This window comes from Micromys minutus (assembly GCF_963924665.1).
Source record: "Micromys minutus genome assembly, chromosome: 10".
Lineage (NCBI taxonomy): Eukaryota > Metazoa > Chordata > Mammalia > Rodentia > Muridae > Micromys > Micromys minutus.
The window spans coordinates 45,752,898-45,776,903 of record NC_137979.1 but is presented as its reverse complement, the minus strand read 5'-3'; the positions used below and the strand labels follow the sequence as shown (position 1 = coordinate 45,776,903).

At 51.1% G+C, this 24,006-nt stretch overlaps 1 protein-coding gene across 1 annotated transcript; it reads left to right on the top strand.

Moving 5' to 3' along the window:
* Positions 1–4,941: 4,941 nt before the first annotated feature.
* On the top strand, positions 4,942–24,006 carry TNS4 (tensin 4; the record flags this gene model as incomplete). Its single annotated transcript, XM_080922435.1, has 14 exons — positions 4,942–4,958; positions 8,237–8,748; positions 13,516–13,888; positions 15,169–15,593; positions 17,583–17,669; positions 17,973–18,098; positions 19,209–19,301; positions 19,402–19,479; positions 20,868–20,939; positions 21,562–21,730; positions 22,285–22,353; positions 22,541–22,567; positions 23,511–23,648; positions 23,898–24,006. The coding sequence occupies exons 2-14, from the start codon at positions 8,322–8,324 to the stop codon at positions 24,004–24,006; spliced, it is 2,193 nt and encodes a 730-aa protein (XP_080778561.1). The 5' UTR covers positions 4,942–4,958; positions 8,237–8,321.

Below are 24,006 nucleotides of genomic sequence, written 5' to 3'. Positions count from 1 at the left end.
GCCCTTTTGAATCTCTGACACTTTCCATGGGTCACTGCGGGTTGAAGTTGCTCCACAGAAAATACAGTGCAAGCCACACCCAGAGTAGGCTAAATAACAAGCACCCAGAAATATCAAGCAAATTAGGTCCTACCCACTAGATCCTGTGAATATAAATTAAATTTTAATTAAATTTTGGGAGATGGGGGAGAAGGATTTCAAGGTGCGAAGTGTCATCCTGACATAGTCACTTGATCCATAGATGCCACCGCAAGTGGCCTTGCATAAGATAGATGGGAGGGGATTAAGCTGGCAAAAGAGGTGAGGACAGATGAAGAGGAAGGTGGAGATGATTCAGATGAAGGCAGACAGGATTCAAGGACTTCAGAACAGCTCTCTTCGATGTGAAAGGCAGAGAAAGAATTCTTCCCTCTGGCCTCCAAAAGCAAACCATCCTGGTCAGATTTCGAAGTCCCTGGGTTAGCAGTAATTTGATACAGATGAAATTAATTCTGACCATCTATTTTATTTAACCCAAGATCCACAGAGCATCATCAATTTTACACAACACTGATAAAACAGTGTGAGTCACAGGGCCCTTGAGATGGCTCAGCAGAGGGGAAAGACCCATGCAGCCAAGCCCAGTGACCTGAGCTTGCTCTTCGGAACTCGTATGATAGGAGAGAACTGACCCCTGCAAGTTGTCTTCTGACCTCCACGTGGGTGTCGTGGCTCATTGCCCTCTTCCACCTCGCACAGGAAATAGATACATTCTTAATTATAACTAATATAGCGGGCTAGAGAGATGGCTCAGTGGTTAAGAGCACCGACTGCTCTTCCAGAGGTCCTGAGTTCAATTCCCAGCAACCACATGGTGGCTCACAACCATCTGTAATGAGAGCTGATGCCCTCTTCTGCTGTGTCTGAAGACAGCTACAGTGTACTCATGAACATAAACGTATAAATCTTTTTTAAAAAGTAAATAATATAGTTTGAATCATTCCTGCTAAGCCATTAACATCCGAATTAGAGTTTACTCCAAACACATCTCAGTGTGGAGAGGCCCCACCCACTGCACCTGACTAGTGCCTGCCATTTAGGATAAGAGTTCTGGTCTTTGTAGACTAGCACCAGGCTGCGACTGGAGTCTTTCCCCTGATGGATGGTGAGCTTCTTTGCCCCTTTGTTTCTGTATCCCAGTGCCTAAGGGCGAGAGTGCTTGATGGATGGGGGGGGGGGGGGTTTAGTACGGAATAGAGTTTATTCAGGTCATGGGAGAGTTAAGAGGGTGGTAGAGGCAGAGAGAGAGAAGTAGAGGAGTAGAGGCCGGCCATGAGCACGTGGGAGAGAGGGGGGAAGGGAGATGGATGCGTTTTAATGAGTTCAATGATGGAGTTCACCGAGGCTGGGAGGATAGCTCAGTAAAGTGCTTGTCGTGAAAGCATGAGGCCCTGAGACCAAACTCTAACTCCAACGCCCACATAACAACAGTGCAGACTCGTGACCTTGTAATTCCAGTGCCGAGGGGGCAGTGGACAGGCGGACTCCCCGAGGCTTGCTGGCCAGCCTGCTTACCCTAATTGGTACAACTGAGGAACCCTGCCTCAAAAATAAGAACAAGGTAAAATGGCTTTTATGATAGACATCTGAAGTTGATCTCTCACCTACACACAGATACACAGATATACACACACAGACACAAATACAAACACAGACACACACAGACACACACACAACACACACACATCTCTTCTAGTTTGCTTTCTGTCACTGTGACAAACCATTCTGACCAAAAGCCTCTTAGTGGAGGAAAGGGTTTATTTCATCTTGCATTTCCAGGTCACAGGGGATGTCAGATGGGAAGACAGGGCAGGAAGTTAAGTAGAAAACACAAAGGAATGCTTCTCCCTGGCTGACTCTGCCTCCCTCACAAGCCATGCTCAGCTCAGCTACCAGCCCAGGGAATGGCTCCACCCACAGTGGGCTGGGCCTTTTTAAGACACTATCTCACTGACTGTTCCCAGACCAACAAGATAAAGATGAGGGAGTACTCGTTAAGACTTGCTGTTGTTTTCTTCTTTCAAATGACTCTAGTCTGTGTCAAGCTGACAGTTGCTAACTAGAACACACCCACACAGAGACAAACACATACATACACACAAAATGGAGTCCCTACAAGAAAAAAAATATCAGAAATAACAATTCTTAATTGTTTAATCAAATTTCCCCTCTTCTTTTGTGAGAAGAGTAGAGGTAATACTGAAAAATGTCAGGGACTTTTTTTAATGCTCCTTTAAACATTCTGCTTGGGATAGAAGGATAAACGCAGGACGACAGCTTAAGAAATAATCTGTTCAAGACTGAAAAAGAAAAGCCACGAATCAGAACACACTGACTCATGCCTATAATTTCAGCCCTCAGGAGGCTGAGGCAGGAGGCTGGCTATGAGTTTAGCCTGGTCTATGTAAGAAGAGTCTGTTAAAGAAAGAGAGGGTGGAGGGGAAAAAGAGAGCAGAAAGAAGAGAAAAAGCTGTAAATACGAATTAAGGAAATACCACCCTGCCTCCCAGTCTCTCCCGTACCCTCAGGGAATCGTTTGGTCACAGAGCGCCCCTCCCCTTTCATACCCAAATCTGCATATGTTCAAGTTCCTTGTATAAAATGACATGTGTATGTAGGCCCTACACACATCTCACATAAATACCTGGTTTGTAGATGACTTATATTTAATATAATGCAGTTGTTATGCTTGGGAGATAGAAAAGAAGTCTGTGAATGCACCTTTGGGTAACTTGCCTTTGGTTGGTTCTATGAGTGTGGGATTCAGGGACTGGGCAGCTGTAATGATCTCCCAAAGCAGAAGCAGCAGGCCAGTTCAATGCACAACAAATGGGGGATGTGGGGGTGGAAGTGGGAGTGGGGGAGGGGATGGGGGTGGGAGTGGGGGAGGGGATGGGGTGGAAGTGGGAGTGGGGGAGGGGATGGGGTGGAAGTAGGAGTGGGGTGGGGGTGGGAGTGGGAGTGGGGGAGGGGTGGGGGTGGAAGTGGGAGTGGGGAGGGGGTGGGGTGGGAGTGGGGGTGAGAGTAGAAGTGGGAGTGGGGGAGGGATGGGGGTGGAAGTGGGAGTGGGGGAGGGATGGGGTTGGAGTGGGGTGGGTGGGGGAGGGGTGAGGGTACAAGTGGGGGTTGGGTAGGGGGTGGGGGTGGAAGTGGGAGTGTGGGAGGAAAAGGGGTGGGGGAGAGGGTGGGGTGGGAGTGGGGGAGGGATGGGGTAGAAGTGGGAGTGGGGGAGAGATGGGGGTTGGGGTGGGGTGGGTGGGGGAGGGGTGGGAGAGGGGGAGAGGGTGGGCTGAGGGTGGGAGTGGGGTATGTGTGGGGGTTGGGGTGGGGTGTGTGGGGGTTGGGGGAGGGGGTGAGGGTGGAGGTGGGGGTTGGGGTATGGTGGGGTGGGAGAAGGGGTGGGGGTGGTACGGAAATAGTTCAGGATGAAAGCACACCAGTTCCCTGCACTCACTTTCAGAAAACAGGCACAAGAGGAGCCCTTACTGACTGTCGGTGAGGCTGGTGTTTACCCCAAATGCCTAAACCAAAGGTATTCCAAGGATAAGACAGTTGCAGACTGATAGCCCTCATGAGCAGAGGAACCAACTTCACCAAAATATTACCAAATCCCCCCCCCAATTAAGCACCATAATGAGGTCTACCCCAGGCACACAGACGCAAGACTGGAACCCATCGTGGCGGCAGACCGAGGAAGACAGTTCTACCAAATACGAAGATATGCCATATCAGATCCAGGGCTTCCTACACGCTGGGCAAGCAAGGCACCAACTGAGCTACAACTGCAGAGCCCTCTCCTCGGTGGGGCCCACCCCTTCCACCTTCCTCCCGCCCACCCACGAAGCTAAAGCCTGCAGACCACCATGGCTGGCAGCTACCCAGTTTCTTCCTTCCGATGCATTAGGTATTCGCCAAGTCTGGCATCCGCTGGGTCATATGGAACCCAGAGGACACCTTTCGGTTATCCGGCTTCCTCCTGCGGCAGGCTTGCCCACCCCTCATGGGTCCTCAGAACCACAGCATCAAAAACAATCCAGGAAGTAGACTAATGGAGATGCTGGGCAACCCACTCTCAAGATCAGCCTGCTGGGGTCATCCTGTGTCTCCCAGCTGAAAACACTTCTCACCAGCCTGCTCTGATGGGGGTCTGCCACCAGGGCCCCTCATCCTGGCTGGTCTTTCCCTCACAGCGTCCTGAGGACCCCTGGCAGGGAGGGAGTTGGAGCCATGGAATAGGAGAGGATGTCTTCCACCTAGCGAGCTTCCTAGGTGGGTGAATCACCAGAGAAGCGGGATCACAAGCCCTAAACAGAGCCCTCCTGGGGCCTTCCAGCTTCTTCCCTTAGGCTAGAAGCCGCATTCCCCTGCTGGAGGTGGCCTTGGAACAGGACAGAAGAAAACACGTGGGCCTCAGAGAGGCGTCCAGATCCACAGGTTAGGTCTAGGGAAGGGTCTCCCACCCACTAGTGTTCTTTACCAAGACCCTTGCACTCCCTTCTCTGCCAAGCCACTGTTTCCTCCTTCCTACATAGGGTGAGAGGGAAGCCAGCAGTTCACCTTGGTCTCGGCATTTTCCTGATCACCTGGTACACAGGAAGGGCCAAGCTAGGAGCTTGGGGCCCCTACACACACACACACACACACACACACACACACACCCCTAACTGGTGCTTGCATCCCCCACCCCTAACACACACCCCTTTCAGTCTGTGACTGCCCCACCTGAAGGGTTAGGACACCACTGGGGCGGGGTCAGCCGCTGTCAAGGCCACGTGTAGGGCCTTAGCTCGGTGGGTGGAGGGCGGGCTGTTTTTAAGGCGGATCCTGAGGTTTGTTGGCTCCTCCTCTTGCAACTTACCTGGGCTCAGCACAGCCTGATCCTGGAAGTCATATGTGAGTGGAGCAGCGGCTACGAACAGGTAGGTGCTTTCTACTCACTGGGTGGGTGTGGGGAAATCCTGCTCTGTGCTTAAACTAGAGATAAGTCTGCACCCGGGGGGCCAGGAAAGAAGAAGCTAGCCCTGGGATCTTGGACACCAGATTAGAGCCTGAAAAGACCCAGGTCTCATGACTCCTAGACAGCACACTAAGCAGGACTAGAAGGCTGTCCACTATCAGCTGCCCCAGGTGAGGCCACATGGCTCTTGGGGAGGAAAGGGACAACGAGGAGAAGGTTCAAGTGATGGAGATCCTGGGCTTGGGCTATGGGGGAGGCTGGGACTTTATCCTCCGTCTTCTCTACCTGGGCTCCTAGGAGGTAAACCAGGATGGCCATGAGGGCCCGCCAGCTGCCCCAGGAGTTCCCTGCCCCCAGAGTTTTGGAGAGGGAACAGAAAGGAGCAAGAGTTACAATCTGAAGAAGAGAAGGTAGGAAGGAGCTACAAATAGGACAGAGATAACTGGAATCCTAGATACACACACACACACACACACACACACACACACACATCTGAACCCAGGCACTCCTCCCTAAGACTTAGAGCAGAAAGGAAGCAGCTAAAGCTGTATGCTGGGAGGCCCTGCATGTATAGCAGCCCCTCAGAAGAGCACACAGAGCTTGAGCCTGGGCCCCGGGGTGACTTGGGAAGGTTAAATGAAAATGTGCAGAAGTGTTTCCTGCCCTCAGCATCTCTCCCCGAAGCTCAGCATCAGCTGGGTCCAGAATCCCAAAATGGGCCAAGGTAGGAGAGATCTTCCGAGTGTGACAGAGAGCAGGGGCTGATCCTGTAGGACTTTTATCGGCAAGAATACGTACCACGAGATCCCGGACACACATTTGTAGCCTGGGCAAGGCCCTCAGAACTATTGGGAAAAAGAAGGAGGGTCAAGTGTCTGTTATTATCAAGAAACCGTCAGACAGATAAAACCTCTGAGATCTGCTCTGAGAAGGAAGTACCCTTATCCACAGGAGCTTAAAGGCAGCATCTGGCGTCCTAGCCATGGGGGATACTCAGCTTCCAGTAAACCCTGTCCGGAGTCCCCAGCTTCCTCTGTAAGCCTGGCAGTGAACCCTGCAAGCTGTGCCTGGCTCCTTGGACTCTTGGAGACTTTATGGAAAAAGCTGTGTCTTGGGCTTTGTGTCCTCAGCTGCCCCCAAAGGAAGGCACTCAGAGGCCGGCTTCCTTCCAGTGCCTGTAGATTTGCTTCCCCCATGTGACTTCTCCACACCAGCACCAGTGCCTCCTCCTCCCCCACTCCCGCTTCCAGGACCCAGCCAAGAAGTCTGATAACTTAGCCTTAGAAGCCTGGGGTGAGGGGTAGGGGTGTGTGGGGGGGTTCAGACAGGCCTGGCTTTTTGTCACTAGGCATACTATGTCCCCATCTCTGTGTCCCCTCTGCCTTTGAACTCCATGTGGCTAAAGGAGTTATCATTACAAAGGTCCAAGGACTAGATTTGAAGCTCAACGGTGAAAAAGCCTTTTGGGGTTTTGTTGGTTATTTGATTGGTTGGTTGGGGGATGTGGGATGAGAGATTAAGAGTGTCTCACAAATCTCAAAGTGGTCTTGAACTCACTGTGTAGCTCCCCCTACCTGTACATCTCTAGCACTGCAATTGCAGGCCTGAGCACCATACCCAGTCCCTAGTGCTCTTTTGACTTCTGTGAGTCTGGGTATCTTCAGGGAGCAAAATGGTCTGAGACCAGAGGCTAGGGCTTTGAGAAGGTTGAATTACCAGATGCAGCTGGACAAGGCATGTTGACCAGTGCCTGACACTTTGATGGGTGTTCGGTACTTGGGAAACCCCTTATGAGGATGTCATATCCCGTGAGCCCCAATTTCTTTTTTTTTTTTTAAAGAATTATTTATTTTATGTATATGAGTACACTGTTGCTGTTTTCAGACACACCAGAAGAAGGCATCAGATCCCATTACAGATGGTTAGGAATCACCATGTGGTTGCTGGGAATTGAACTCAGGACCTCTGGAAGAGCAGTCAGTGCTCTTAACTGCTGAGTCATCTCTCCAGCTCGAGCCCCAATTTCTAACTCAGAATTGTCTAATGGCTCCTCACGCTCTGACATGGCGGGCAGGCAGCAAAGCTCACGGCTGCCAGAGGACTGAGGTCACTGTATCCCTGTTCCAACCAGCATTCCCATTAGGCTGCCCAGAACCTTTTACCTCCTCCTCAACACCAATCCATGAGAAACAAGTATGTGGCATCAAGGCTAGACAATAGGAAGAATTTTTCAAATAGAGAAGATTAAAAAGTTAGGCCATTTCTCTTTCTGGATGAGCCCCCTGGGGGAGTGACCATTAGCAGATGATGTCACTTCCCAGTTCAAAACACTCTTGTGACTTGCTCTTGAATTGTCAGTCCAGAGCTGAGCCTTTGAGTCTTGGCAGAGCCTAGCTAGCCCACCGGCCCTACCCTATCTCTCCCTCCCAAGCACCTGTTTCCTGGATACCTTTGACCTCCCATCCAGCCACTGGGCCTTTGCACGTGCCATACTGCTGCCTGAATACTTCCTTGCCTCCTGATTCTTACCTACCTTGCCCTGTTAATTCCTTCTTTCCTGCTTTTGCATATCTGCTTCTCCACGAAGTCCTCCCTACCGTGCCACTGAATCTCCTCCAAGTCCCTGGGTCTCCTGTGACATTACCCACACCTGCTCGCCTGCTTGCTGATCTATTTCACCAACTAGCCTCAAGACAGGAGGTCAGACAGCAGGCAACCTGGAGTCCAGTCCTGTTCTGACATTGGTTGCCTATGTGATGGTTGAGCCGGTTTTTTTTGGTTTTTTTTTTTTTTTTTTTTTTTTTTTTTTTTTTTTTTTGTAAAATGGGATAATGGTGGTACCTACCTCCTAGGGTTGTTATAAGGACTTGAACGGGTTTCATGAACCTGGTAGTTCCTCATAAACAACTGGCTAGCATCCATCTAGAAATACATGCATGACACTGTAAGTGATCACTAACTGTCCCTTTAAGTCACCTAACCTTATCCCTTTCATAGGTTCAGCTCTACCAGGCACTGTTCTGAGCATATTATTAGGACTAGGTCATTTTTTAAATGAGGAAACTAAGTCAGGGAAAAGTTAACTCGTTTGTCCACACTTACACAGCCAATAAGTGTCAGAGCCAGGAGGCCAGCAGGGCCTTTAACTAAATGAGTTCATCTGTCCTTCCCTGAGGACCTGGGCAGGGGTTTCACCTAGAGAGGTTACTTAGATCCCACCCTCCCTCCTTCGCCTTTCAGGTCCTTGGAGCCCTTGTGAGCAGGATCTAGCTCTGGGGCAGAAGTGAGGCTGCTCGGAAGCCAGTGCTGGGCTCACTGTCCCACCATGTCCAGCTCCCTGCTGTCTGGAGGCCATGTGGTCAGCTTGACTCGTCATGAGGAATCCAGGATGACCCTGCACCCAACCCCTAGCCCTGGTCTCCCAGCCCTGTGTCCTTACTACACTACAGAGAGCTGGGGAACTCAGCCTCTGATGGCCCCCACACTCTGCAAAGGCAGCTCCAACGGGCTCCAGCAGGCCCAGCAAGCTGAGGCCAAAACTCACTGCATCCTTCAGTGCCCTGGGGAGCAGGCCTCAGGGGCCTCGAAGGATCTGGACTCCTGCATTGACTTCTCACTGGAGGCCCTCAACCAGATGATTCTAGAAATAGACCCCACCTTCCAGTTGCTTCCCTCTGGGATTGCTGGTCCCCATGCTGAGTCTACCAACAGTATTCCTTCAAGGAACAAGAAGGAGGAACCTGAAGCCTTAGGTAAGGATTTGGGGGCACAACCAAGAGGGGGAGCCGGGGGACAGATCTCAAATAAGAACTCTTCTACAGAATCTGAGGCACAGACAGTCCTGCCCCGTGGGGAGTACTATGCAGCCCTAAATAAGCTTCTGACCTGTCTGATTTCTCTGTTTTCATAAAAGGTATAAAACGCAAGTTTCTCTCGCTGTACAGTTTCATCTGGGTCCTGAGTTTGAAACCGGTAGCCTCTAGTTTTGTGTGTTTTTTTTTTTTTTTACTAGAACTTAAATATGCTCCTCCATGTGGGCAGTTTCCACTGATGACGTTGAACATAGTGAGGCCTTCCTGACTGCAGAGTCCCCGGGTCTTACTTAAGCTCTTGATGTTTCTTTTCCTAGTCTAAGTTTGGTCCCCTGAAATTATCATAGGAGCTCTAGGTGGCCCTAACCCTTGTTTAGGGGACATCTCTTGAGAAAGGTCTAAACTGGGATGGGAGAGACCTAGAACTTAAGAGAAAAGACCCTGGCTCACTGTTTGGGAGGCAGAAGCCCTGCTTTGAAGCATCCGTCCATTCCTATGGTCTAAATTCTCCCATCCTGGCCAGTTCCAAGCTACTGACAAAATCAATCTCACTGTATCCATACAATAGTCATATAACCTTAAAACATACATAATGGTGAAATATATGTATTTTGAGTGTGTCTGCCTTTTTTGGGGTGGTTTTAGTTTATTTGTTTTTTTGTGGGGTTTTTGTTGTTGTTTTGTTTTGGTTTTGGTTTGGTTTGTTTGTTTGTTTCTTTCTTTCTTTCTTTTTTTTGAAGCCCAGGCTAGTCCCTAGCTACTCCATCTCCTCTCTTGAACACGGCACCTGGTCAGCTTTTGTGTTGAACCTAAGTTGTTTCGCTATCCGCTTGCAGGATGTGATTGTTAATAATGGCAGTGTTCAGCAACCAGCTAGACAACATCTTGAAATCTGCCGTCTTAGCGGTAACAAGCTGGTACAAGCCAACACCAGTCCGCTCAGTCCAAGGGGATCTGGAAAGCCCTGGGTGCGCCAACTCAGTTTCCCGTGCTCAGAAAATCTCAAGTATTCTGAGAACGATGGTGAGCTAGCAGCAGACCTGCGGGGCAGGCTGACAGGTCAGGCCTCCAGGGGTCAGACAGCAGGAGCGGGGCAGTTCTGATGGGATCTAGGTCAACAACATCCCTTTACTGAGCATTTACTGCATGTCAGGCCCTGTTCCTATGTTGGGTACCTTCTACAGAATCTTTTTTTAAAACCTGCATCTCATGTAGCCCAGGCTGGCCTCAGTCATGCTAAGTAGCTCAGGATAACCTTGAATTCCTCTTCCTCCTCCTCCTCCTCCTCATCCCAAGCGCCAGGATTAGGAATCTCCAGTTCTCCTATCCTAACCTCATTGAGATGGGAATTTGACCCCTCTTTACAGATGAACAACTAAGCTAACGTAGGCTTGAATAAGGAGCCCGTCCGTCCAACCCAACCTCTGGGCTCTGGCTTACCTTTACTTTGACATCACCTCTGTATCTTTGGTTCCTCATCTATGACATGGAACGAATAAGAGCCCTTAACCTGAAAGGATCTGTCACACGTCTGGGTGTACTGTGCCATGGTAGAGCGAGGATTGCCTATAAGGCCAGCCTCAAGTCAGTTTAGACTCTGGGATAGAAGCCAGCACAGCACCCAGGCCCTCCTGCACCGGGCAGGGCTTCCTGGCCTTGCACGTTTTCCCCCAGCCCTGCCAAGCCTATGAAAGGAGCTGTCTTCTTCCCCAGAAGCCTTCTGCTGCTGAAGGCCAGTCATGGGCACATCACTGCAGGGAAGCGATTTAGACCTAATTACCATTGGCAGGAGCCAGCCCAGGGTTTTAATGTTCATGCCCCAGGGCAGGGATTCCACCTGGCCAAAACCAGTTGGGGCAAGATCGGTATTAGGAGTCCACATGCACAGGATGGGGTGTGGGGTAGACACTAACCAATGTCTTCCTCCACTGAAGAGCTGAGGGTGAGCAAATGGCAGAGGGGTCCCCCTCCTTAGATTTTTCTGGGCACGGCCTGACTCTATAAGCATGGGTCCATCCAACTCATGGGAACAAGGAGAACAAAAAAACTGGCAGTGGCCAGAAATCCCTGACAGCCCTCTGCCCTGGCTCCCCCCACACCCCTTTTAAAAACAAAGTCTTGCTCTGTAGCCCAGGTTAACCAGCAACCAGGCAACCTCCACCTCTGTTTCTGGAGTGCTGGTCTATGGGCATAGTCATCTCCCTTGTTCTTTTTGGAGGCTGGTAAACAATCCTGCCCCTAGCCGCCCCTTAGCTACTGATCACATGCCTCTCATACCTAAGAACCCCTTCCTCCTAAGACAGTGAGACTAAATCAACACCCCTCCAGGAACTGGTCTTCTCACCAAGAATGGCAGATGCCTGTACTGAAGGCCTGCTATACCCTTCTCAGCCCCCCCCCACCTCCCGTGGGCCACAGTTGCTGTGAGAAAGTACCCACAGGCTCAGGACACTGCAGATAATTCTGGATGAGATTCCTTCCGGATTCACACCCTCAGTGTGGATTCTGCCCCAATCCCCACCCCACCCCCATCCCATCTATCCTTGGTTGAGGAACCCTGTCCTCAGGAACCAGCAGCCCTCACAGCCCTCCTTCTCTCCTCCCTTGGTAAAGCTCAACCATCAGTCAGCTTGGCCATCCTCACAAAAAGAAATCTAAGGGGCCTCTCTCCTCTCAGTCCTCAGTCACCCCCTACTGAGTGGCAGATCAGGCTGATTCTAATCTTAAACTGAATTGTTCCTGTCTCTCCCTAAACTGGAATTTGCCTAGAGAAAACCTACAGGCTTCTCTGAAACTCAGCCAAGCCCCTTACCCCTCTCCCTAGAACTTGGTCAGCAGCCCCCTTCCTTGTCTCCTATTCAACTTTCTTCATACTTATCCTAAGGGTCGCCATCCCAGAGGTCCCCGGTCTCCTAGACCCAAACACCATTTCCCTTATCCTCTCTTCGACCTCCCACCCCATCCTTGGAACGGGTCCCCACATCTCATTTTCCAGCAGTTTCTGCCAGGCAAGGCTGTTTGCCAGTCCCAAGGGCAGGCTGTTTAATAACTGTCTCTCCTCCCCCACCCACATGCCCTCCCTTCACCGGCCAGGCCCGCGGCTGGCGCCTGCATCCACCCTACTCTGCTGGGACTTGCCCCACAGGCCTGTAAACAGCGGCTGCACCCCAGGGATGGGGTGGGAGCTTCCACCTCCCCAGCCATCTATCTCAGGACAAGGGGGGAGGGGTGATTCACAGCACAGAACCCCCATCCACCTACTGAACTCCCAAACAAGGTCTTAGATACTTTTATGACCCATGAAGTTGGGGGCTAGTAACCTCACCAGGCAGAGAGACCCACACTGGGGCAGACAAGCATTAGGAAGGTCTTAAAATGGAATCTCAAAACATTCCTCTTTCTTCCAGAAAAAGCCCCTAAACACAGCTCAGGAGTAGAAATTGGGGTCTGTTCCATTTCTCCAATTGTGTGGCATTGGAGAGCTCCCTTAACCTAACTAACCAAGCCTTGAGTTTTTCTTTGTTACTTGGGGATTATAGCATTTGAACGGAGCTGAGGTAACAGCACTAGTAGCAACTATATTGCGCGCTAGCAATTGCCTATCTTTGGTAAAAGTTATGCAAGAAACCTCAACTCCACTCCCACACAATCTCCAGTCACCAGCTGCCTCCCCTGTAAAAACAGTGTCTGGCCTGCCCAAGGGCCAGTGTGAGGGTCAGAGGTGGTTATAGGGATAAACACTGTAACGCCTTTCTAAAACTAGAACTTGGGTCTAGGGATGCATCTCAGGGAAGGGCTGGCCAGGCAGGAAGCCCTGGGCACTATCCCCAGTACTTCACACACCACATAAAACTAGACCTGTGATCCTAGTACTAAGGAGGTAAAGGTGGCATTATCAGACATTCAAGGTTATCCTGGGCTTGAGGAGTTTGGGATAGAATGTGTCTCAAAAGGGGTGTGTGTGTGTGTGTGTGTGTGTGTGTGTGTGTGTGTGTGTTAGTAAACTGTTCTTGCCAGCCTCCTGGAAGAATCTCACTCTCAGATCTTTCTCAGCCTACAGTGTAGTTCCCCAATTCATCTGTTACTTCGTCCTCTTCAGCCAAAGATACCCATTTGAGTCAGCAAGGGGGCTTCCTTTGGACTACTAAGGGCAGCTGGTGGGGAATGTTCCTTCCTTAAGAAGTCCACCAAGAGCCAGGCTCCGTTCACCCATGTTTGCACCACCCTAGAAGGCTGGGTCTGGATCACAGCTCTGAAGATAAAGGAAATGAAGGCCAAGGGAGGTCTGGAAAGTTACTCAGTGCCTCCTGGCCAAAAAGAAATGACGTCAGAATTCACACCCAGGTTCCTGTGACTGCAGAGCCTACCTGTTTCTGCACGGAACCAGCAAGCCCACTAGCCCTGTGTGTCTAACCTCATGCCTACTTTCACCAGGGCTTCAAGGAAGAATTCGTGAAAACCCCCGGGGCAGGCTGGGCTCCACAGTTTCAAATAGAAGAGGGATGAGATGTTTTAGTAAATTGAGTGCTCTCCAGGGCTCTACCCTAGTTCATCCTGGGAAGCCTGACCCTCTAAAAGGGGGGCAGCTTGTGTACTCCCAGTTTCTAACATCTGTGCTAGACAGTGCTCCATCCTGGGCCTGGAGAGGAAGCAGCAACTCCCTCTGGCTCCTAGGATTCAACAGTGTTCTCTTTCTTCCTCCCAAAGATATAAAGTACATCGAAGTGACCTCCACCAGATCAAGATGCCTTGACGGTCCCCAACGCTGCTCCAGCCCGTGTGTCACACCACCATTTGGCTCCCCACGCATTGGCGGCCTATTCCTCTCCAGGGACATCCCCCGAGAGACTCGCAGCAGCAGCGAGAGCCTCATCTTCTCTGGGAACCAGGGCAGGGGTCCCTCTCCCCACACCCCTGCTTCCCTTAGCAATTCTGTCCCTTGCTGGGAAAGCAGGGCCTCGGGCTCCCCATTGGCAACTCCTCCAGGTTGGGAGAAAGGGCTAAGGGCCCCACAGCGGGGCAGCCGAGTCTCTATGCTGTCGGCCAGCCCTGTATCGGATGTCAGCTATGTGTTTGGAAGGTAAGTTCTGTCTGTGTTCAGACCGAAATTGCATGTATGCACACAAGCGCGTGCACACACACACACACACACACACACACACACACAATAGAAGGGCACCTTGTTCTGTGAGCAAAAGGCACAGGCATCGAGAGAAAAAGCACACACATTGGCTTTTCTACTGTCATAGGCTTCTCTATCTCAAGTTCCACTCAAAGCATTTAGCACATAATGCAGTGTGTGCTAAACTCTCGGCTTCCATTGACCTTTTGAGAAGAGGGTGCCTCTTTAAAGAGACTCAACTGCTTTCTTTCCAGCCTTCACATGACCCATCTGGAGGAAGGACTTTTAAACCTTAGGGGTGGGAGCTAGAGGGGTAGCTCAATGGTTAAGAGCCTTCCTTCTCTGGCACAGGACCCAGGTTCAGTTCCCAGCACCGATAGAGCAGCTAACAAGCATCTGTCACTCCAATTCCAGGGGATCCAGTGCCCTCCTCTGACCTCCACAGGCATGACACTCACATGCATAAAATAAATAGCTTTTAAAAATAAGTACATCTCAGAGGGGTACACAGACATGGGGGCCTGAGGTGTAGCATCTAGGAAAGAAAGCCCCTCCCCACAACTCCCCTCCCTGACTCTGGTACTGACAAAGCCTATTTAGGAGGGGCCAACCCCCTGGGCTTTATTTACAACTCTCCTAGGTCACTGTTCTTAGGCCTCACAATTGAATTGCACAACAGCCCATCCAACTTCAGGACAACTAAACCACAGGACCTCAGTCCTACACACCCACTCCAAAGGCAATGGCCAAGGCAGTCCCTGGCTAAGGAGCTAGGGAATCCCACCACCATGCTTGCTGGCCTAATAGAGTTGACTTCCTTCAGATGGAACATTCCCCCTGCAACAGCCCAAGACATGTCCAATCCAGGTGGAACAGCCTGTCCCCTCAGGGCTTCCTGAAAGGGATAGGTAGGGGAGATGCTGCTGTCTGACTATTCCATCAGACCAGCCTGGTTGGGAAAGCAGAGAATCCAGGCCAGGTGAACCTTCTGGAGGGTCGTTCCACTGACTAGTTGAGATAATAAAAGATCCTCTAGGCCATGAAAGGCTCCGGGACCCTGGTGCAGCCCTTAGGATTCAGATGAGGGTTCTCCTTGCTCTACCCTTTTGATAAGGGTATATGCAATGTTCCATTTGACCCAAGTTAGAGTCCCCAGATGGCTAGATTCTAGAGCCTAGTTCTGACCCCAAGTCACTATCACCCAGCACCCTAATACCCTTCTGTACTTTTTCCTGCAGCAATCAGTCCCTCCCCCACTCCAGCCTCTCCAGCTACCAGTCCTCTTCTAGATCCTTGGGAAGTTCAGCCAGCTCGTCCTCCAGCCTCCACAGCCTGGACCGAGGGTCCCAGTGTGGGAGACCTAGTGATACCCAGGCTCCGAGTAACCCCAAACTGGGCATGGGCCAGCCCCAAGCAGCCCAGTCTACTCCAGTGGCTAAGGAGCAGGCCAGTAGCTGCCCCCCATCTGTCACCAACTCCGTGGCGGACATACCTGTCGTGCTCATCAATGGGAGCCCAGAACCACAGTCTCTCCCGGCCCAGCGGACACCAGGACTCCAGGACTCTAAGCAGTCTAGGGCTACATCTCCCAGCCACCTCTGTCAAGCCACCAAGAACCACAGCAAGACTCTGCCGGATGGTCCTCTCACAGCATCTCCAGAAAGTATGTTGTGATCCAACACCTCCAGCACTGAATGGTTTCGTTCAGGGGACTAGTCAAGGTCCGAGGGAAGTTAGCAACAGCCACTTAACACTTTCATTGACTACCTATCCCCCCGCCCCCCAGTGTGTGCCAATCATTGTGAGGACACACAGGTGAACAGAAACTAGAAAGAGTGGCACAAACCAAGACTTAGTAGTGTCATTACAGAGGTAAAGACGCTTCATAGGTGACAGACGAAGAAGGCATCGCTTCTGCAGGGCTCAGGCAGGCAGCCCAGGAGATGTGCCTGAGTTACAGTCAGAGGAACAGAGAAAAGGCATTTGTAGAGAGGAGTCTGGAGTTTTTGGGTTCTTTAAAAACACAAAAGATAGCATAAGAAAGAGTTCTTGCTTTAATCGCAGGTGTGGGATACGGGGCTGCTTTGGATTGTGTGGAGCAGCTGACTGATTTGTTTCGTGCTCTCGCAGGGCTATGATTTTGCCAGCTGCAGATAGTTCCTGCAACTGTGTGACTTTGGAATCCTTGGAACTTTTCAGAGGGTGTAGAAATGCCAGGGTCCCAAGAGGAGAGCTGAGGTTGGCGGTTGTTCGGGGAGATGCTTGAGGCTTGTTAGTAGTCATCCTCAAAAAAGAAACAAAAGGAAAATCAGATTCAGGGATCCTCCCCCCCCCCAATCTTTCTTTCCCTCCTATCTAGTGATAGGAGGTAAAACCAGAAAGATAAAGGGTGGGAAAAAGAAGAACCCACAAAGTAGCAAAGACCAGCTCTAGGCATTCCTTGCAGAGACCACTGGGACCTCGTAGTTAGAACAGTGTGCACAGTAAGGAAGCTCCTGGAATGTTAGGTGCAGGTCAAGGAGAACGGTGGCAGATTGTATGAGTCCTCAAATGTCAAGCTAAAAAGTGGGTTTCCTTCTTTGGACTGTAAGGGCCACTGGGAAGAAAATCAGGAAAGATGTGTGGTCAGCAGTGCAGGCAGAAAGATTTACCCAGGAAACTGCTAAGCCGAAGGGTGGTGGGGCTAGAACCAGGGCTGGGCAGTTGAGGTAAAGGGAAGGAAAGAGAGCCAGACAACCCTCAGGCTATCTGAGCAAGAGGCTTGGTGACTAACTGGCTAATCCAAGGAGAGCCAGAAGGCGCATCAGTCCTCTGACGTCCAGGATGACACTAACGTAGTGGGGGGGGGGGGGGCAAACAGAATGGAGACAATGCATTCCAACACAGATGGCTGAAAAACCACAAAACAGCACACAGCCTCCTTCCTGGTGCCTGTGACTACATACTTCCAAAGAATCCGAAGCAGTAAACACAGGCTGAGCCGTAGCACTCTCTGTGTATACACTTCCCATGCATGAGCAGAGACCGGAGGACATTGCCCCAGACTCTCCCCCTCAGCCATCTGCCTTGGGCTTCCCAAGATGTGTCTATGAGCCCCAGATGTGTCACTCCCACGAAAGCAACACAAACAGGAGTCAATGGAACCTCAGCTATGCTTTTAAAACAACAACAAACTTTATCATTGTTCCCGGGGTGGGGCAGAATGCCACAGGACACCTACGGAGGTCAAAGAATGGCTTTTTTAAAGTGGGTTCAGGGGACCAAACTCAGGTTGTCAGACCTACATGACAACAGCTATTACCCACTGAGCCATCTTGCCAGGACTGTTCCCAGCTTTTGTGATAGGGTCTCATTCTGTAGTCAACCTGGCTTTGTACTCAATGTAGTCCCCCTGCCTCAGCTTCCCAACCACTGGGATTACAGCCATGCACCACCAGTCCTGGCTCTTTGTTGTGTTAGGGATCAAATCCAGGGCTTCGTGCATGCAGTCTGCCCAGTGAGCTATAACTCCAGTTGGATTTTCCTCTTTGGGCTATTTGAGAGACCCTGGAGATGGGCTCAGGATGGATGAACGGAATGGGATCCCTGGGAAGAGGGGCAGAGCAGGTCTCTATCCAGCCTACAGTGTCCCTTTTCCTCTGTCTGTCTCCAGGTCCTGCCAAGGACATGCAGCCCACCATGAAGTTTGTGATGGACACATCGAAGTACTGGTTTAAGCCAAGCATCACTCGGGAGCAAGGTAAAGCCAACGCTGTGTCCCAGAGGACAGGCGATTCAGTACTCATGTCTGGCCTTGTACCGTGCAGCAGACAGATGGGGCCCTGGGTCATGGGGGAGAAACAAAATCAGGTGGCAAACAGCAGTCTGCAGTAGGGTGGGTGACCTGCTGGCCTCATTAGGAAATAGGCAAAACGTGCAGAAAGTAGGCTGGAGAGACTTCCTGGGGACAAACAGTTGTGTGACTTCACTGTGAGGACCCTATGGGGATGGGAAGAGAGTATCCATGGAGAGCGGGTCGCCTTCTAACTGGAGACTGTTCCAGCAATCAACCTGCTGAGGACGGAGAAGCCAGGTGCCTTTGTCATCAGGGACAGTTCCTCCTACCGAGGCTCCTTCGGCCTTGCCCTGAAGGTACAGGAGACTCCGGCATCTGCTCCAAACCAACCAGGTATGTTATGTACCTTTTGCTTGCTCACCTTGGATCCCCCATCCTGGTTGACTCTGTCCCAGCTTTAGAGTGACTATTAGGGTGACTCCTGGGAGGACAGTCTATCTCTTGACTCTCCCAGCCCATCCTCTAGCACCTAGGCACAATGGAGACCAACCTGAGATACCCCTGCTTCCCCAAATTCCCTTTCCACCCTTGAAAAAAAGGTGGAGGAGGAGGAAGAATGTCCCAGCCTCTCCCCAGGCTGCTGTTTTCTGGGGCACCTCAGTCTAGCCTGGATTTATCTCCAGGAACCTAATATGACTCATGAATTTGTAGGCTTATCACATTCCGATAGCTTATCATTCACAAAATAACTTACCATGTGCCCAATGGCTCAACATGTGTGTAATTGCTATGTTTGATGGCCTGTTGGCTCTCCTGGGCTCTCACGTGGTTATCTGGTAACTCAGCACTCATCTCTGGAGGGATCTATCAGATATATGCCAGACCCTGTGTGAGAAACCAGGCATGTATGTAGAGGGCGCGTGCACACACAGAAACTACCTCATTGGAGAGCGAGACGAGAACAAATCATGCTGGTACTGCAAAGTCCCAGGGTAATAGTCCCCTCACTTAAACCCAATTAGGAGTGAGTCTCGGGGAGTGAATGACCCCAGAGGAACTTGAGGCATAGAATGAGAGTGAACCTCCCAATCTTGTGCCTTGTTAGCAAGGGATTGGGGCTCAGAGGTAGAGGCTTTTGCCTAACACGGTGGTAGCCACAGTATAGTGTTGGGAGTGGGGGATCCAGCACCCTCTGGAACAGGTGTCAGTTTTCTAGGAAGCCTTTCAGGAGGCAGGGAGCCCAGATGGAAGACTGGGTCAGAGAACCTCTGCTACCTGTCAGCTAGCTCTGCTCCTGCAGGGACAACCCCTGGAACAGGCTGGGGGAATTTCTAAATACAGCCTCCTCTGCGCAAACAGGTTTCCTGTCTGCACTTCCACAGGGAGGCAGAGGCTAGTGTGACAACCTGAGGTGAACCTGGGAGAAGTGGGCAGGGCCAAGTTGACCAGGTTCTTCTGGCTAACTCGGGGATCCGAAATGAAATTCCTTCCTCCTTTGTCTAGGTGAGGACAGCACTGACCTTATCCGTCACTTCTTGATCGAGTCTTCAGCCAAAGGGGTGCATCTGAAAGGAGCAGATGAGGAGCCCTACTTTGGTAAGCCTTCAGCAGCCTCCATACCTCTGGGTTTGCTCTCCTGCACTGTGAAGGGGTCTGGGAAAGCTCTATTCACTGAGAGCTTTCTGCCCCCTTGCAGGGAGCCTCTCTGCCTTCGTGTACCAGCATTCCATCATGGCCCTGGCCCTGCCCTGCAAACTCACCATCCCACAGAAAGGTAAGGTCAGACCGCTTGGTTCCACTAAAAAGGCTTCCAGTGGACACTTCAGCCTTGTTTGTGATTTTTTTTTTTTTTTTTAGAGCCAGTATGCCATGTGCTTGCTCTGGACTAGGTCTACGTTGCTCCACTTCCTACCAACTGTCTCCCAGATTCAGTGAGATTTTTCAGGCAAGGCTTACAGCCTGGTTCAGAATAGACCTAACGGCAGCGTTTTTTTTTTTTTTTTTTTCAACCTGTTCGGTTAAGGGTTAAACCACCCTTTTTCACAGGGGCCGAATATCAGATATCCTGTATATCAGATAGTTACGTTATTTTCATGGGAATAGCACAATTACAGTTATGAAGTAACAATGAAATTAATTTTATGGTTGGGGCGGTGGTGTCACCACAGCATGAGGAACTGTATTAAAGGGTTGAAGCATTAGGACGGGTGAGAAACTCTGCCTTAGAGAGTCAGCAGCCTAAATCCAACAGCTGACCAACAAGTCTGATGTTACTCCCCAAACATACACCACCACCCTTATAACTCTTGTCTACTGCCCCATCCATAGGTAAGAAATGAGGTTGTGACTTTGCCTATAATCCCAGCATGGGGGAGGCTGAGGCAGGATGACCAGGATTTTAAGCTTCATAGTAAGTTCTAGTTCAGTCAGCACTATGTAATAAGACTGATTTAAAAAAAAAAAAAAAAAAAAAAAAAAAAAAAAAAAAAAAAAAAAAGTCAGGCAGTGGTGACGCACGCCTTTAATCCCAGCACTCTGGAGGCAGAGGCTAGTGGATCTCTGTGAGTTCAAGGCCAGCCTGAACTACAGAGGGAGTTCCAGGACAAACTAGGGTTATACAGAGAAACCCTGTCTTGGGAGGTGGTGGTGGTGGGGGGCATAAAGATTTATAAAAAGAAGGCAGAAGGAAAGAGGGGAAATAAGGAAAAACAAATGAGGCTCTAGACTTACTGATCCACAGGTCCACAACCCCAAGCCCAGGTCAGCAGCCTCATCCACAGGAACCTCAGGACCAATGGGGTGGGGGGTCGTCCCAGATGTGCAGGAGTGAAGGTGAAGAGACAGGAAAGAGGACAGCATCCCTACCCTAGAAAGATGAGCCTAGGGTGGAGACCAAAGGACAGGTCAGGGGCTTGTCAGAGCAGCGGGGGGCCTGGGAGGCTGGAGAAAGGGGTGGGAAGAGATCAAAAGCTTGCAAACCAGGTAAAGTGGCTTCTCATTTCCCTAATTGGGGCAATCACACCTGGCTTCCCAGCCTGTCAATTCCTGGCGGTGGGGGCGGTTGTGAGAGGTGTTCAAAGAGATTCTGGAGAACTGCTCTTCTTAGAAGGGTCCACTCACTCCACCCTCCCCCCTGGGGCACTTTTCTTTGCCTCTGCTCAGAACGGGGAGATGCAGAACCAGCTTCAGGCTCCCCCACACATGGCCAGACGTCTTGCCTGAAGATATCAGCCGGTAAGTGGTATAGGGGAGATGCCAGGTTCATTACACCCCTGGAGACCACTTCCCAGACCTACACACCCACACACCCCCACACCCACCCACACATGCTTTCCATTACTGCTTTGTTTCTTTAGCCTTAACAACCCACGGCCCCCCTCCTCGGCTCCATAAACCCAGAGATGAGAGGCAGCGGCCATGGGCCAGTTGGGAGGGAAGAAGAGTGGGGGGGGGGGTGCTGCTAAGCCGAAAGCCGACACCCTTGCACACTCTGTACACACATCTTTACTAGGGTCTTTCTGTGTTTGAGATTCCTGCCCTGGGGGTGGTCTCCAGGTCTGGCTCCTCTGTGGGGGATGAGATTTAAGTCATAAGGATTTCAAAGCCCAAGTACTCCTTCCCACTTCAGAGGCCAAGTATCCATCAACACTTGGTGACAGCTCCTACTTCATGCCCCATCCCCCAAAGTACAAAGGCTGCCCTCCTTTCTCTCCCTATGCTCACCAAGGGGGTAGGGTAGCCCTAGGCATTTTCTCTGCCCCGTTCCTGTCCCTGGACATAGGAAGAACAGTATCCAGTGGTCCCCACGCACTGTAAGACCCTGGCTACAGATCTGTTTACTCTCTGTGTCCCACAGGTTGCCACACGCTCTACCTGAGCTCTGTGAGTGTGGAGACCCTGACTGGAGCCCCGGCTGTGCAGAAGGCTATCTCAGTCACGTTGGAGAGGGATGTCCTCCCCACACCCACTGTGGTCCACTTCAAAGTCACTGAACAGGGCATCACTCTGACAGACGTCCAAAGGAAGTAAGAGCCTCTCCTAGCTCCTAACTAAGAGCAGGGTCCTGGACCCAGTAAGGGTGGTAAATGCCAGGTGACACCAGACAAGTTCCCCACCTTCCCTAGGCCTCCCACATTGGTCCCAACAGGGATGAAGTTTAGCAGTTTTCACTGGGTTCCAATTAAGTCTATGTAGACCAGACACTAATGACTCGTCAGACATGGTGTGGAATGACTGAACCTCTTCCCAGGACTCAATCTAGCCAAAACCTTCCCTAATTTAACCAGGAGGGCAAGAGTAGACCAAGACGTAACTCCGGGCTTAAAAAAACAAAAAGAATGGTACGTGGCAGGGGGTGTCCAAAGACCCCAGTATAAGAGCATAAAGCAGATGTATTCCATGGGAGGAGAAAGACACACACAGCCTGTGTGTCCAGTCCCAGGAGTGAGAAACCATGTCTGGTCATGAGAAACCTACTAGGACACATGTGAGCTCTGGGGAAGGGAGAAATGCTGACATGGGGGAATGGTACAGGAACAGGCTCCTCATCAGCCTGGCTCCTCTCTCTGCATCCACTCAGGGTGTTCTTCCGACGGCACTACCCACTCATCTCCCTCCGCTTCTGTGGAATGGACCCCGAGCAACGGAAGTAAGTTCGAGGCTGAGCCTTCGCGGTCTGCAGACTCTGCTACTGCAATAGTAGAGACAGCCGGGGTCAGGAATCAGGCCGAGTGGGGCATGGCAGAGGTCGAGTCACAGCTCCCACTGTTTGCCAGGGTCCCTAGGAGCGGAGTCCCCCCTCACTCACTCCCTCCTGTCCTGTCCCTTTCTTTCAGGTGGCAGAAGTACTGCAAGCCTTCAAGGTAAGCTCCCCCCACCACTCAGTGGCTCTAAGAGGTGGCCCACGGCCAAAGTCCCAAAGGAAACCTGGGTGTGATAGCACACACCTATTATCCCAGCATTTCTGGAGGCAGAGGCAGGAGGATCACTGTGAATTTGAGGCCAGGCTGGTCTATATAATTAGTTCCAGGTCAGCCTTGTCTGTGTAGTCAAGGCCAGCTAGCTAGGGCTACGTATTGAGAGATGGAGGGAGGGGAAGGAAGAGAGAAACAAGCAAGGAAGGAAGGAAGAAAGGAGAGAGGGAGAGAGGGAGGAAGGAAGGAGGTTTCCATCTTGATCTTAAGAGCCTGTTTGGATATCCCATAAGAGATTCTCTAGTCTTTGCCCAAAGAGTCATGCCAGAGGCCAGGATGTATCTCTGAGCTGCAGAAATAAAAGCCAAAGGCATGTTGCCTTAATGGAGTTTTCGAGTCTTGTCCTCAAGAAGCCCCTTTCAAAATGAAGGAAACCCAGAGCCTAAAATGAGTGTTTTTCCCTGTCTGGAAGGGGAGGTACTGAACATGCCGGGGAGGTGACTTAGTATAGTGGTTGCCACCTAAGCACAGGACACGAGGTGAGAGCCTCATAACCCATGTAACGAGCCAGATGCAACGTGTCTGGGGAGATAGAGACAAAAGGGTCCCTGGTGCTCCTTGGCAGGCCAGTCTAGCCAATTGGTGAGCTCGGGATTGATTTAGATGCCTGTCTTCAAAAAGTAGTAGAGAGCAATTGAGGAGGTCACCCAACCTCCACACTCACGCACAGACACACGCCATGCGCACACACAAACACGTGAACATACACGCACACACAAGATGCAAGACGCCATTTTCAGTTGACTTTGGAGAGGCAGTTAGGTTCAGACCGAGTGTCCTCCCCTAGATGTCCCTCTAGCCTACATCCCCTCAGACTGTCTTCTCTCACCAGGATCTTTGGGTTTGTGGCCAAGAGCCAGACAGAACCACAAGAGAACGTGTGCCACCTCTTCGCAGAGTATGACGCAGTCCAGCCGGCTTCCCAGGTTATCAGCCTGGTGACTGCTCTGCTTCAGGACACAGAAAAGGTGTAAGAGAAGGGTGTCATCTGTGTTTCTTCCCTGACATCTCAAGGGACTTGCCCGGGACATGGAGCTATGGCCACATCGACAGACCTTGATTGATCAGGTTGAACCCTTTGAACCTGCTGTGACTTTGGTAATAACTTTCGTCTGGCTCTGGAGCCTCAGCCTCTCCGGTTATAGGGACACCATTCTTAAAGGCAGCTGCTCCTTGGACACTCTGCGGGGAGTCTTCAATGTGATCCTCCATGCTGCAGAAGCCACACCCACATTCAGGACTCCCTCCGGAAAAACTGCCTTCCCGGACTCTCAGGCGTCATTAGCCTGAACACTTCCTACTTGGCAGGTTGTGCCAGAGACCTGTGA